General features: G+C 39.7%; 5 protein-coding genes and 1 long non-coding RNA gene across 9 annotated transcripts; 2 read left to right on the top strand and 4 right to left on the bottom strand.

Moving 5' to 3' along the window:
• Positions 1 to 50: 50 nt before the first annotated feature.
• LOC111599565 (RRP15-like protein) lies at positions 51 to 1,007 on the top strand. The gene has a single exon (XM_023315234.2). The coding sequence runs from the start codon at positions 134 to 136 to the stop codon at positions 959 to 961; it is 828 nt and encodes a 275-aa protein (XP_023171002.2). The 5' UTR covers positions 51 to 133; the 3' UTR covers positions 962 to 1,007.
• LOC111599568 (V-type proton ATPase 21 kDa proteolipid subunit) lies at positions 975 to 1,947 on the bottom strand. The gene has a single exon (XM_023315240.2). It carries the CDS (start codon positions 1,618 to 1,620, stop codon positions 997 to 999), a length of 624 nt encoding a protein of 207 aa, XP_023171008.1. The 5' UTR covers positions 1,621 to 1,947; the 3' UTR covers positions 975 to 996.
• A 136-nt stretch (positions 1,948 to 2,083) lies between these two features.
• Positions 2,084 to 5,033, bottom strand: LOC111599566 (40S ribosomal protein S5b). 2 transcript variants are annotated; one of them, XM_023315236.2, is made up of 3 exons: positions 4,957 to 5,033; positions 2,364 to 2,937; positions 2,084 to 2,307 (listed from the first exon to the last, which is right to left on the bottom strand). In XM_023315236.2, the coding sequence occupies exons 2-3, from the start codon at positions 2,922 to 2,924 to the stop codon at positions 2,140 to 2,142; spliced, it is 729 nt and encodes a 242-aa protein (XP_023171004.1). In that variant the 5' UTR covers positions 2,925 to 2,937; positions 4,957 to 5,033; the 3' UTR covers positions 2,084 to 2,139. The 2 variants fall into 2 exon arrangements, with proteins under 2 accessions (XP_023171004.1, XP_023171003.1); XM_023315235.2 differs by lacking the exon at positions 4,957 to 5,033 and adding an exon at positions 3,010 to 3,201.
• Positions 2,278 to 4,340, top strand: LOC111599569. The gene is made up of 3 exons (XR_002751439.2): positions 2,278 to 2,327; positions 3,198 to 3,404; positions 4,263 to 4,340. It is a non-coding gene; the product is annotated as an uncharacterized LOC111599569 (long non-coding RNA).
• On the bottom strand, positions 4,112 to 5,034 carry LOC111599567 (V-type proton ATPase 21 kDa proteolipid subunit-like). 3 transcript variants are annotated; one of them, XM_023315238.2, is made up of 3 exons: positions 4,957 to 5,032; positions 4,234 to 4,898; positions 4,112 to 4,177 (listed from the first exon to the last, which is right to left on the bottom strand). In XM_023315238.2, exon 2 carries the CDS (start codon positions 4,876 to 4,878, stop codon positions 4,240 to 4,242), a length of 639 nt encoding a protein of 212 aa, XP_023171006.1. In that variant the 5' UTR covers positions 4,879 to 4,898; positions 4,957 to 5,032; the 3' UTR covers positions 4,112 to 4,177; positions 4,234 to 4,239. The 3 variants fall into 3 exon arrangements, with proteins under 3 accessions (XP_023171006.1, XP_023171007.1, XP_023171005.1); XM_023315239.2 differs by having other exon boundaries at positions 4,139 to 4,168; positions 4,234 to 4,894; positions 4,957 to 5,034; XM_023315237.2 differs by having other exon boundaries at positions 4,139 to 4,168.
• Positions 5,035 to 6,486: 1,452 nt separating this feature from the next.
• On the bottom strand, positions 6,487 to 9,596 carry LOC115483354 (polycystin-2-like). Its single transcript, XM_030224967.1, has 9 exons — positions 9,424 to 9,596; positions 9,259 to 9,346; positions 8,965 to 9,165; positions 7,847 to 8,059; positions 7,557 to 7,785; positions 7,269 to 7,499; positions 6,966 to 7,208; positions 6,655 to 6,914; positions 6,487 to 6,598 (listed from the first exon to the last, which is right to left on the bottom strand). Exons 1-9 carry the CDS (start codon positions 9,536 to 9,538, stop codon positions 6,487 to 6,489), a joined length of 1,692 nt encoding a protein of 563 aa, XP_030080827.1. The 5' UTR covers positions 9,539 to 9,596.
• Positions 9,597 to 14,130: the final 4,534 nt, after the last annotated feature.

Genomic DNA, 14,130 nt, shown 5'->3' with positions numbered 1-14,130 from the left:
AACTCAAAGTAGCGACACTTTTCAGCACTGTTGAACAGCTGTCTGCATTGCAGTTATTGTTGATGCTTCCACGTGCTAGCGGTGGCAGTACAGCTATTTTTGTAGCCCACAAATTTATTAATTAATTTAATTGATGGCGCTTTTGTCTAAGAAAAGGGCGCAACCTGCCGAAGACATTGATTCGCCTTCCGCCTCGGAAAATGATGAAGATGAAGGCCAAATCGATGAATGTGACAATGAGGGCAATCCCGCTTGGGCAAGAACGATTGCCAAGCTGTTGCAGCAAAACCCACCTGAGAAGCAGAAGAAGACAGTTCTCTCCCGAGCCAAGAAACTGAAGCCCAACGATGCTCAAAGTAGTAGTAGTAAAGGAAAACAAGGCTATGACTTTGAGATCGATGGAACAGAAGTGGAACCTAAAAAGGAAAAGGATATCAAAGAAGAGAAGTCCTCCGCGCTGGATTCTGAACTAAAGCGTCAACAGCGCAAAAATGTGCCTCTACAGCTGCGTGTAAAGCCCGATAAACAGGATCTCGAGCGAGAGCGCAATCTCCGCAAGGTGGCTACACGGGGCACGGTTCAGTTCTTCAATGCGGTGCGTATCCAGCAGAAGGATTTGCAACAGCAGTTAGCTGAGGCTGGACCGCTTGACAGTCGAAAGGATGCAGTGCTCAACAACATAGACAAGGGCAAGTTTCTGGACGTGCTGATGAGCGGTAAGCGCTCCAAGTCCACTGCCATAGACAACGCGGTGAAGAAAGAGGAGCCGGAGTCGACAACTGATGAGGATGACGACGAAGACGAGGACAAGCCCACACAAGGAGTTGGCAATAAAAAGAAATCCGAATGGAATGTGCTGCGCGAGGACTTCATGACCAACAAGAAAATCAAGCACTGGGATGAAGAAGACGACGAAGGGGAAGAAGAGGAAAACAGCTCAGAAGATAGCGAAGATGAATAAATAGTATATAAGATTTAGTGTTTAATAAAAATTAATCAATTAACCATTTCCGCATTGGATGTCATGTAAATGCCAACAATTAGGCCAAACAATCCAATTGCTGATCCAAAGATCTCCACAATCAATATTTTGACAAACAAGGCCGAGTTGGCAGCATCCGCTAGAGCTGCTCCAGAGCCCACAATTCCAACGCAAATGCCGCAGCTGAGATTCACCAAGCCAACCGAGAGGCCGGCGCCGAAGGTGGCGAATCCTGTGAACATGTTTCGCGTCATAAATTTACGATTGTTGAGCACATTGTGAATCACATAGGTTTGCAGATTGCCCGAGAATACAATCGAGCTGATTAGACCGTAAATGGCGACAGCTTCACAAAATATCACAGAGATGAGATTCTTCGTTTTGATGCGAGGCGCCCGCACGCCTCCTCCGACTATGCTGACGCCTGTCATATATATGCCAGTGGCAGCGCCCAAAACAGACAGCGAGACGCAGAGTCCGACGCCCAAGCCAGCCCACATGTGCGGACTACTTGTGTAAAGGAACCAGCCTAAGCCTGAACGTTCTCCCATGCCGGTCATCACACCTTCCAGAATTAAGCCCACGCACGCAAAAGAGCATATGCCAAAGAATATGAGAATCACTGTGCGTATGCCCATTTTCTTGGCGCTTTGTTCTATTCAATATTTTATACAAATTCTGCAAAAACTAAAATTAGCCGACGAAAGTAAATGTCTCTAATTTGTCTGAGACGAATTTCTAAAATTGTAAGGACTCAAGTCAATTGTAGTAAAGACTGTGACGTTACAATTTCAATTTCAATATTTTCAAGTAACAAATAACGGTAAATAATGATTACATTAGTCAATATCAAGTGGTGCGCATTCACTATTTGAACAAAGAACTGGCTCAAATTCTTACAAATTTACCTCAAGTACTACCTATTCATTCACAAATAACGGTTTATTCAAATAAAGATCACGCATTTGGTTTTTATTTTTATTTATATAAGTTGAAATACTTTATTTATGGTATATTGATTATGGTTATTTTAAAAAGTGTTTTGACACTAAATATCTATTTATCGATTCGATTTGACATGCAATATTTTGTATTTTTTGTGATATTTATTTATTTTTAAATTCGTTTTGGTTATTTTTTTGGTATGTTGTTTGTATTTAACGATTTGATTTGGCCACGCGCTCGAGCTCATCTTTCTTCTTGATGGCATATGAGTTGGATGAGCCCTTGGCTGCATTGATCATCTCATCGGCCAAGCACTCGGCGATGGTTTTGATGTTGCGAAAAGCAGCCTCACGTGCTCCTGTGCAGATCAACCAAATGGCCTGGAGTATGACATAAGAGCGTTAGTAATTGACATTGTTAAGTTCTCAGCACTTGCCTGATTAACGCGACGCAACGGCGACACGTCTACAGCCTGTCGACGCACAGTTCCTGCGCGTCCGATGCGTGTGGAGTCCTCGCGTGGCCCAGCGTTGACAATGGCATTTACTGTGACCTGCAAAGGATTCTCCGAGGTCAGCAAATAAATAATCTCGAATGCATGCTTGACGATGCGACAGGCGAGCAGCTTTTTGCCATTGCTGCGTCCCTTCATCATTAAGCCGCAAGTCAGACGTTCCACAATGGGGCATTGGGCCTTGCGGAAACGTTTGGCTGCATAGCGTCCGGCCGAGTGCGGCAAGTAGCGAGCGAACTTCTCCTTGACAGCGATATAGTCCTGCAGTGAAATGTCACTGATGGTAATTTCATCGCAGCTCCAGCGACCAAATATCTTGATTTCGGGCCACTCATTGGTGGCTGCTTGCTCGAACGTATTCGGATCGTTCTCCTCCCAGATGGCATCTTCTGCTGGCTGCTGAGCCTGAGTTGGGTCGTGCAGCTGCTGTGACTCAGAATTATCATAGCCTGGCTCGAATGTGCACTCTCCGTAATCTGACATATTTGTTGCAGTTCTAAAGGGGGCGAAATATTTTCATTTAGATTTCAATAGTTTGTTTTGCTTGTTATTTTACAAAGAAACTTACATCGCTTCCCGTAGGAATTCAGAAAAATTCGACAGCTCTTATTGAAAGCAGGACACAAAATAGTTTGATCAAGCTGCCAGCGTGAAAGTGCTTAATCACTTGACGTGTGGCCAAGCTCAGACAAACTGAATTATAGGCATTCCTGAAATCTGACAGTCGAGCTAATAGTTAGCTCAATTGAACTATAGGTATTCTTGCAGTTGATGTGAACAGTCGAGTATTTACAATCGGAGCAAAGCGGCAATGGTTAAAATGACGAAACGTGATACAACCTTAACAATGTTAGTATCCTTGATCAGCGAAAGTGAATGAATCAACGCTAGAAAATGATTTCGATAGGATTCGATGCAGATACTGCGTTTTATATCAAACTATCGGCCAGATTTGAAATATCGGTAAGTCAAAGAGTTATAACAAATGGATTTTAATGGAAATACAGGGTTTTCGCAATCAGGTTAACATTTGGAGAATTATGTAAAAAGTCGTGATTATAGATATGTTGCCTGTGCAATCGATTAAAGTGGGATCACTCAAGATGTTGGGGATTGTTTAACAAAACTCATGTATTTAATAGCTTTTAATATGGAATACTTTCTATAGTAATAATAATAATATTGTTGGTGTACTTTCTAGTACTTCTGCATTAACAGTAGCATAAGATATACAGTTTTATGTTTATTATTTGTAGTTGTAGTTAATATAATACATTTTTTTAGAAATACAAGTGCCAAAAATGAACAAATAATATAAACAACTACATTTAGCTATATCATAAAAACACACACACTTGTTTTTTTTCGCACACTTATAAAATAACTGATAACAATAAAAAATAATCAATGTAATTTTTACACAGCGCACATTAACGTTTGATGCTGAAAATTAACGAAACGCGCGCAGCGTAAAAATTTTAAATTTTTAACTTTTTAACTTAATAAGTAACTAAAGTCCCATGTTGTCGTAAGCGTTGCAGAAAGGGCGAGGGTTTACTTCTGTAACAGTAACTGCGTATATCGAGTTTGTAATTTCCAAAAGATGGAACACCGTTGTTGTTGTGTTATTTTTTTTGTCGGAATGGCTTGATGACTGATTGTTGTTCTTGTTTTGTAGTATCTATGTATTTTTTTTATTTTTTTTGATTGGGCGCGTGACACAAGAACTGTAAAAACTTTTGTTAAGTGCTTGAGGAATGTTGTATATCGATTAAAATTAATTAATACTCACGTCCACTTAATCCTTATCACCCATCTTAGCTTTGGATGTCATATATATGCCCACAATCAAACCAAAGAGACCAATGGCTGAGCCGAAAATCTCCACGATCAGAATCTTGACAAAGAGTGCAGCATTAGCAGCATCCGAAAGCGCTGCTCCGGACCCAACAATACCGACCGCGATACCGCAGAACAAGTTCACAAAGCCAACGGCCAAGCCTGCACCGAAAATCAAATAGCCCGAGAACCAGTTCGTGCTCATCACGGTCTCGCTGGCGAGCGCAGATTCCATTTTGAACTGCTCCAGCTGGCCAGAGAGCACGATGGCAGTAATTAGGCCGTAAATGGCGACAGCCTCACAAAAAATAACCGAAATCAAATTCTTGGTCTTAATGCGTGGCGCCTTTACGCCACCGCCCACAATGCTGGTGCCCGTGGTATGAATGCCAAGGGCAGCGCCAACGACAGACAGGGAAACAGATAATCCGATGCCCAGACAGGCCCACATATACGGACTAGATGTGGTCAGGAACCAACCTACGCTTACGCGTTCGCCCTTGCCAGTCATAACAAAGTAGAGTATTAGAATGGTGGCCGCGGCGAGGAAGAGCCATAGAAATGTTTGGGTTACGACTGTGCGTATTTGGGGCGCCATCTTGCACGATTTTTGTCTGTCTATTGTTCAAAACACAGTATAAACTTAGATTTTGTATGAAATTGAATTGCTATTTACCAAATTGCAGGCGTAATTGTATTTTTCTCGGCCGACAGGTGACTGCTTCGTGCGAAAAAAAGAATCCACAATCACATGACGTACATTTTCTCTATCATAAGGTATCGAGTAAGTCACGCCAATCGATACATATTCGATATCTAAAATGTCAAATACTTCGACTTAAATTATTCGTTTGAGGCATGCAACACACAGCCTGATTGCTATGTAACTCAGTAATTACCTGCCCTTACCAAAGCTAATAACAGATGGCGCCAGTGTGTAACGCGCCTAAATTCAAATTCCACTTGCTGTAAAACACTAAGAATTGTATGTTTATGAGAAACTTTCATTGAAATATATGCAAATGACATATATATATTCATTTCACCTTTATTATCTGCGTCTGCAGCTCAGTGATGCGCACTTACAAATAAGTTATGTTTTATTTTGCTTTGTGCACGCGAAAAATACGCAGAACAGCCAGTGAAATTTACAGTTCATTGAATTGGCCAAGCTACCGGCGCTCAGGAGGAGGGCAGACGTTTAACAGCGGCCACGTGATGGCAACATAATCTAAAGCCACATCACCATTAAATATTTACACTACATTATAATTTTTGTTCTTAGGCGCGTGCCCAGCAAACACAAAAGCTCAGCCCGAGCAAGCGGGCATCATGTGCGCCATGTTGCTGCTGTAGTTGTTGTTCTTGTTGTTGTAGTCGTGTGCCGACGACAAGCGACAACCGCAACATTCAATTAAACGTAATGTGTTGTTTGTTGTCCCTCCAAAATGGGGCCGCCTACTCTAGACATCTTGATAATAAATGTAAACTTTTTCACTTGTAAAATCCAGCACAGCATAAAGAGTGAAATAAAATAAAAGTCGTCTTAAAGCCAAAAAAAATATATATATATATAGGAGTATAAGGGTATGGTGGTCATCGCCGTGTGTCTCAAGTCAAATATCACAAGAAAAATCCATTAACCTGCGCTTTTTTTCCTCTTGACTTATTTTTGTGTTCGCTTTATCTCTGACGCCCGAATTTAAGCAAATGGGAAATGGCAAATGCGATGAGAGCCGAAGCGGCGTATGCGATTTCTTTTAAAGTTTAAAGTTCCTAAAATTGAAATTAGCTAACAGTATTATAAAATGTTGCAGGTTTTTGAGCTCTTTTGTCGACCGTCGTCACTCGCAGTGGCGCAGAGTTGCAGGTGCTGCTGGAGCTAGCGAGCAGAAGAAGACGCCTTGGCTCAGATAGTCAAATTCCAGGAAAGGATTAGAATCAATACTGTCTTAGCTTATAATTTTATATATATTTCTTTATATATATTAAACAACATAATTAATTATTTCAAGATTTTTTATCATTTCTATTTGTTTTTACATTTTTTATTTTTAATTTATTTTAGATTTAGGTAAAATAAATATTTTATTATTTTTATATTTTAATTTTAATTTCTTTAATTGAATATTATATTTTATATATTTTATGTAATTTATATATTTTATATATTTTATATATTTATCACGACATATATTAAATCATATTAATTGTGCTTCTTCTTAACTTTCTTGGGCTTTTGCAGCTGTTCAATATTCTCGATTGTGTCCACAAATACCTCAAGTATTTCCTCAAGACGCGTGCAACGTTCGGACTCCCTGAACTCAAATGGAAAATGGATTATCTATATCATCAGATTGTAAGCAGAACTCACAGTGCCAGTTGCTCGCGCAGTTTAATAAGTGGCTCCACCTGATAAATGTACTTTGGCTTCCCATTCACGTCTTTGTCAGGCAAATTGTCCTGTTCTTGTCGCATCTCAACTGTGTGTATCTCCTCGGAGCTGAGCTTGCGCCAGAAGCAGAGGTAATACTTGAAGCCCTGCAGTAGCATGCGAATCACTTTATAATCGTTCACGATCAGCTGCCTTTTGACATCTTCTTCGGCGCTCAGGTAAATGGCTTTGAACAAATTCTAAGAGTTGACTCAGTTGGAGCTCTTTGGGCCTCGACACGGCGCACTTACCAGTATTATGCAATAGGTGGCCACGACAAGGACGACAAAGAAGAATGGCGCCAGATCCGGATGGGCGTCCTCCAGAGATGTATAGGATATGTCGGTCATGAGAAAGCGGATTTGGGCAATGATCGAGGCGAACTCCGTGGTATATTCCTGATGCACCTGGCTAAATGCAATGCAGCCCAATTGGGCAAATGCACCCGTTATGATCAAGCAGAGCAAACATAGGCTGACTATACTCTTAAAGGACTGCAAAGTGGAGGCTTGTTCAATGGAAATCGCCTGAGATCATGGGAATACTGCGCTTACCACGCGCACAGCAGACAACACCTGTTGAATTGACCTGTGGAAGGAGACGAACCGCATGGGCTTTAGCCAGGCCATAAAGTTCATGACTCCCAGCACTTGTATATATGTTTTCCAGCCCAGAAGCAAATCATCCATATTGATATATCTAAAGCGATTTGCCAGGAATGCCTTTTGGATGCTTCTAATCTGAAAGATGTGCCAAACGTTGTAGGCAAACACGGCGTATGCTGACTGAGTGTATGAAAAACGATCAGAAATCAAAGTCGAATCGAAGTGGAATTAACGCACAGTCAGGAAAAAGAAGTCAATATAGTTATATACATTTCCGGCATAGGCCTTCGGACCAATCCAAATAATTTCGGTAATTTCCACATAAGTATAGTATATAGCAATCAAGCAGAAGACGCCGCCCGCGCACATGGATAAGACGTCCAGAGTTAGGAAGGTGTTTTGGGGTATCCACTGTATGTGCACTGAGGGCACCACAATCCCCGTCGGCATTATTTCGAACACTAATCTGAATTTCGTCCGACGACATAAAGAGCGAATGAAATTGCTTTGTGGATCATGAAACTTACTTAATGAGATGAAAAAAATCGATGCCATCGAAGTAGACATTCATTTCTATAACAACTAGACGTGTAGCCGAATCGATCCAGTCGGCGTTCATTAGATTGTTCAAGGTGTTCATATTCTCGATGAAGTCGTGGCCCAGGTTGACTGAGAATCCTCCGCCTTCATAGGTGTAAAAGGTTTTTGGAATTTGTATTGCATCTGCCACGTACTTCACGCTAGAGGAGTAGAGATTAGAAAATATATATAGAATAGAATAATAATAGAGAATCGAGAATAGTATAGATAGTAATTGTTAGACACACTTGTTGTAGGCATTGAAATAGAGGAATGAAAATGGAAATGGAATTGATGGCGAGAGAGAAGAAAGTTGGGAAACGAGCGATTGAGTAGAAGACGGGGGCAGAAAAGAGACAGGGAGGTAGAAAACAGGAGGATAAATCGGAGCGAGAGAAGGGAAGAGAAGCTAAGAGAGCGCAAGGGAGGGTACGAGAGGAAGAGAAAGGTATGAAAAGGGAGGTTGTAGAAGAGATGTAGGAGAAGGGAGGGAGTGAAGCAGGAGACGAGAGATGGAGTCTTGAAGCGAGAGAATTTAGTAGAGGGCTAAAGTGGGTAAGAGAGAGATATATAAAGGAGAATGAAAGAGGAGAACATAGGTAGGAGAAGTGATCTGGAGAGAGGTTTATATGGATAGAGAGATGGAGTGAGATGGACGAAAGGAAGAGATAGGTAGGTAGGTGGCGAAAGGAGAGGGCTGAGTAGACAGTGAAGAGAGGGCAGACTAGGGAATGAAGGGAAGAAAACAGGAGAAAAGGAAAGAGAGGGAGAACATGTGAGAAAATGCAGAGATAATTTGTAGAACAGGAGAGAAAGGGGAAGATCGGGGAAAAATATGGAGAGTATATATAGTAAGATTAGGTAAGATTAGTTAAGTAGAGAATGGGGAAAAAGATGGAAAGAGTGAGAGGATTGAGTAGAGAACGGGGAAAAACGAAAGAAATAGTTAAGAAAGTTTAAAACTTGTTAACAGCTAGAGAAGGCGAATATTGTTGGATTATCTCAGAAGTCTTTGAGGCATATAGCCTGATTTTTAATGGCCAAAATGCTGTTAGAGTTAACTTACTCTTTATAAGTTCCTTTGAATGAATTTCTTGATGAATAAACTGGATAACATTTTTTCATTTTGATACTGTCAAGGTCGATTTTATGCGTACATTGTTTGTCCCTGACGCGTATCTGTCGTATTCTAGGCAGACCCACTACTAAGCCCATGTTGAAGAGGTATGGAAATCTTGGGCTTTCGCCCTCCTCGCTCAAGTCATCGCTGTGTAAAATATACAGAAAATTGTATTTGCAGTAATCCCATATATCATCGATCTTCTGCACGTTATGGAACATGGGACCAACATATTCATACTTTCCCATATAGTTGTTTTCTTCGACGAACACATGCTCTGTTTGGATGTAACTGAAATAGGCGTACTTCGGCACTACAGTATCTGTGACTGTAGACACGGAGAGAGAGAGAGAGAGACAGAAAGGGAGTATAGGTGAAGCAAAATATAGCTCCCAATATGCTCACTTATGTGCGTGCAACAAAGTAAGATTAAGAGTATGAGAAACTTAGTTATAAAATTTCGAATTATCTTTTCGCTAATAATGTAGTACGATGGCTTCCTTGTTCTTCGGTCGGACATGTTTTCAGAGACTTATTTTCGACTATTTTTCTAGATTCAATTTCATATTTCGACTCGAAATGCTTCGATATATTTATAATATTTGTAAAGTTGTTGATGCCTAACTTGGTGATCCTTTAATTGATTCTGAAACTGTGTAAAAACGTCTTAGTCTTCAACATGCTTTGAGTCTTAGCATGATTAGGTAAGTTGCCTCAACACTAGGAAGACTATATGTATATATTTTGAGATAAGTCTATAGAGTGAAGTGTATTCCACTTCTCCTATTTTGAAGGTCTACATCTCTCTCTCTATTTATCTCCCTCTCCCTTTCTCCTGTTCAAATATATATGTTATTGCCCCCGGCACCCATAAATTGATCTCATATTTAAATCACTCTTTAAGACCGCTGCACATAGTTCAAAAGTCCAGCTCTCCCAGGACATACAGCAGCAATCGACTCATCTCAAAGTGCATCGATTGATGGGCTCTGTGAGTAGCTGCTCCTAGGGGCTGGTGCATGGCAGTCGTATGGCCATTTATTAAACTGCGGCTGGCAAGTTTAAGGGCGTCGCCTTTAAGTATGCAACACTTTGTTAGCACTTGACTGCGTTGGCAGAGGGATCTGCAGCATATGCATAGGCGCTGCCATTGTTAGCTGCCTGCCAAGCAGCTACTCGGGACGGACAACAAAAGCAAAAAAAGCAACAAGAACAACTACTTGCGCCTCCCACAGACCGGAAGTAGCCCGGGCATATAAAAGCTCTTCCGCTCCTTTCCGGTGAAATGTTGCATTTGAAGCAGTGCTGCCTCAGACACAAACACTACAAAGCACAGCAGCAGCAACAAGAAAGTACATCAAAATAAACAACATAAATGGCATGTGCAATCAATCGTCGACATATGCGAATATGATATATACCCTGCAATGCGGATGTATGGAGAAGTTTGATGTTCTTGGCGCCATACAAGATAGTTTTTATTATTATAGACATTTTACATTATATACTTGGAATTATATATTAACGGGACAGTTGCTTTAAAACTTACACTTAATATTTAATGTATATATTATATAATATATATATTTAAGATATACATTTCAATTGGTCTACATAAACTTCATTCTCACTCACAGTTTCAATGAAAATATAAGATGTTTTGTATATTTATTCCAAACTCTTATCACATAAGACAATAAAAAACTTTTTATTGAACTCTGTTCCACACTTTAATAAAAAATTTTTTGTTAAGTACTTTCAGATCCCACAACTGTTATTTAGTTAACTTTTTCTTGAAGTTGTAGCACTTCGAATTGACCCGCAGAACTTTTTCTAGCTGTGGTCTAGAATATCTTTACGCGCACGAGTTGGACACATACTAGTTTCTGAATCAGATGCTGATTTAGAATTTTAACAAGGTAATTTTTGTTTACCAAAAAGTCATCAAATTTAATTTGTTTTGAATATTGTAATCATAAATAAACTAAATAAAAACAATATAGTGTATATAAATAAACAATTTTCTACTAGAACATTTCAAGCTCTTCAGAGTCAGCCAGATAAGGATCGAGCTGGCTTTGCTGTGATTTCTACTTCATATGCTTGAAAATGTTATTAACTATTTATTTATATTTATTTGATATATTTTAATATTTATTCATATATGAAATGAAAAATGTCTATCTCAACGTGAAGTGTGTTGGCCTAGCCGGAGCACCCCGACCAAAGTGTCGTATCAACGGCAATAAGTCTGGGCCAGGTGACCGCATTTAAAGCAAACATTTTGCCAGGTTCTTTTGGGCCGGCCACAGTCCAGTAAATACAGCTGCTACGGCAGGGGGTTGCTGGGCGTGGCGGATGTTCGAGTAGCATCAGCCATGGCACAAAAGGCTGTTGAGAATTTATTTCCTGTTACGTTAGACATTTAGGCCGCTTTGGCGAACGGGCAGCAAATCGAAAAGGGGCAACAGATCAAATGGCCACTTGCTGGCCAGATCCTTGGGCTTATCACGAGGCGGCGCAGACCACCGGAGGTTAAGTACGTCAAAAACCTGGATAACTGAATTCAGCTGTGAGCGTGTGTGCATGGGGAAGTCGAAGCCTTGGCTTAAATAAACCAAACAAAATGAATTGGTTTCTGGCATTTGCTCATTGCTTTAACTGCCCATCGAGCAGTTTGAATTGATTTTATTTGCGCTAAGAGGCCATCTGGCATATTAATGTTAATTCATGTAGTGCCCTGCGCTACGCGTAAGTTATGCAAATGAAATTGCCATTTAAATAAAATTTAACTGGCGTTGATTTTCCTTCTGTTTTATTTTTTATGCCCTCTTTCCACACGTGGCCGCAGCCACCGAGCAAATGGAGTTCAATTTGAGTTTCTTTGCATTGTGTGTGCATTACACATCGCACATACACACTCAGTACACATTATGCATGTGTGTAAACAATATGCTCGAGCTTTAAATTCATTACCAACAACACGCCTGATGTGAATTCCCATTTGCTGAGTAACTTTAATGTCCTGAGCAGACCTAGGGATAGTTCTTGGCCAGGTTATATGGACTAGACTAGCTGGCTTCATATTTATATTTATTTATATATATATATATATATATATATAATATACACGACTAATATATCAACTACTTAGATTAAAGATATATTTAACATTATATGTTGAGCTGAGCTAATCAAAAAGAGTTTGGCAAATGAAGAATTTTTTCTTTGCCTAACAAAATTTTCAATTTAAATAAATAAAATATATATATTGATAATTCTCTTATTTTTTCTTAAATTGTATAGTTTATCAAATATTAAAAATATAAAACATTAAATGATTGTTATTATTATTGTTAATTATTATTATTATTTGAAACAAACGTAGTTTAACTTATTTTCAATGAATTCTAGTTCGATTAATTGATATATTGCACTTATGAAACTTTATTAAAATTACGTTTTAATTTAGAATGTAACATTTTTCTGATGGCATATCAAATCTATAAAAGTGAGGCAAAGCTGGCCTTGTAGTTGGCGCTCTAAGGCAAGACATTTAAGGCATATTCCTGATAAATAAATTTAAAATTTGTTAAGAATTTTATTTTATTAATAATACAACGACATTGAGAAATACTTTTATTATATTAACATTTTTTTAAATATTTATATTTTGACTTTCATTTAGCTTTTCATGATGTGATGTTGAGACCTACATTATAAGGTAAATAGTGTTAATTTTTGTAAGCTGTTCAATCAACTTAGCTTGTCTAATATAAGGTTTCATAAATATCACATATATCATATCAAGCATCACATATCATATAAATTCGTATATATACACACTATTATTAATAAAAATTGAGTACAACATGTAAATAAATCCTCGACAATAAAAGCAAAATTTGTAATTTGAGTATAATTTCTGTGATAATTCAGATCGCATAAGGCCTGAATAATTGCCAACACTCGCGCTCATATTTTCCACAATACAATTGCGAAACACACAGAAATATTAAAAACAAAATACAAAACATATTTGTACATATTTATGCCCCGACTCACTTTACTCTTCATTTATTTCATTATCAAATGGGCGGGGGCGGCTCTGCTGCAAAAACAATGCCCGCTGGCAAGTTGGCCAAGAGTGACAAATTGTTTCAATTTAACAAAGGCAACGGTAGCTGAATAACAGCAACAATAGCAATAGCAACAACAATAGAAGTTGGCAAAAAGCTATGGCGTGTGGGCGTGGGTGTTTTGGCCGAAATGGAAATGCGCCTTACAATCCTTTCGGTGTTTGCTCTGCACAATGCTTTTGCTGTCTCTCTCTCTTCCTCGCCCCCCCTCTCTCGCTCGCTCGCTCTGCTTTTTTATTTTTGTTTCTGTTTTGTTATTACGCTTTGCTGCTGTTTCATTAGCCGGCGTGTCCTTTTTATCTTTTGTACATGACATTTCGGCCTTTCTCATAAGTCCTGGCACAACAAAAGGTAGTCAAGAATGATGACGGCAATTTGCGGCTGATCCTGACAGCAACTCCAGCGCCGTCTACGTAATTATCTTAATTTTTCGGCAAACAGCCGGCACATTAAACACCCAACGGCCCTTGGGGCATGTTCATCTTCAAATGCAGTTTTAGGCACGCGCCGGCTGCTAACGATGGCAACGCTAGTCGAAATGGAAATATTTGAAAAATAGCAGCGACTGCTGAGGCTGCTGCACCTTGATCTGCTAATGCCGTTGGCTCCTGCTGCTGCTGCTGCTGCTGCCAACTGCCAACTGCATGGGGCATTTGGTAAATAATCTTGGCCAGTTGCAGTTACCAACGGCGCAAGTGAATAGTCAACTGTCATGTCGTATGCAAATTTAACAGTTCTGATAAAAATTGACTCAACGTGGGTGTGTGCGAGTGTGTGAGTGTGCAATAGAACTGCTGCAGCAGCAAAGCAAATATTTCAGCGAAAGTAAACTATTAGCTACAGGTCGACCTAGCAGCAGAAAAACGGAGTTACCTCGCTGTGTGTGCGTCAGGTGCAGTTAGTTCGCGCTACATATAGTACACATTTAGCTACCCATGTGTGTTGCATGCCACCGTCCCCGGCGAATCCTTGC

Source organism: Drosophila hydei, unplaced genomic scaffold (genome assembly GCF_003285905.1).
Source record: "Drosophila hydei strain 15085-1641.00,03,60 unplaced genomic scaffold, DhydRS2 tig00008121-arrow-pilon, whole genome shotgun sequence".
Lineage (NCBI taxonomy): Eukaryota > Metazoa > Arthropoda > Insecta > Diptera > Drosophilidae > Drosophila > Drosophila hydei.
This window is presented reverse-complemented; position numbering and strand designations above follow the sequence as displayed.

Excerpts from the sequence above, each read along its gene's own strand:
- LOC111599568 (XM_023315240.2), bottom strand. The coding sequence starts at position 1,620 with ATGGGCATACGCACAGTGATTCTCATATTCTTTGGCATATGCTCTTTT.
- LOC111599566 (XM_023315236.2), bottom strand. The coding sequence starts at position 2,924 with ATGTCAGATTACGGAGAGTGCACATTCGAGCCAGGCTATGATAATTCT. Across the intron at positions 2,308-2,363 it reads CGTTGCGTCGCGTTAATCAG|GCCATTTGGTTGATCTGCAC; the intron begins GCAAGTGCTGAG and ends GTCATACTCCAG.
- LOC111599567 (XM_023315239.2), bottom strand. The coding sequence starts at position 4,878 with ATGGCGCCCCAAATACGCACAGTCGTAACCCAAACATTTCTATGGCTC.
- LOC111599565 (XM_023315234.2), top strand. The coding sequence starts at position 134 with ATGGCGCTTTTGTCTAAGAAAAGGGCGCAACCTGCCGAAGACATTGAT.
- LOC115483354 (XM_030224967.1), bottom strand. The coding sequence starts at position 9,538 with ATGTCCGACCGAAGAACAAGGAAGCCATCGTACTACATTATTAGCGAA. Across the intron at positions 9,347-9,423 it reads ACTTTGTTGCACGCACATAA|TCACAGATACTGTAGTGCCG; the intron begins GTGAGCATATTG and ends CCGTGTCTACAG. Across the intron at positions 7,209-7,268 it reads TGTTGTCTGCTGTGCGCGTG|TCCTTTAAGAGTATAGTCAG; the intron begins GTAAGCGCAGTA and ends TCCACTTTGCAG.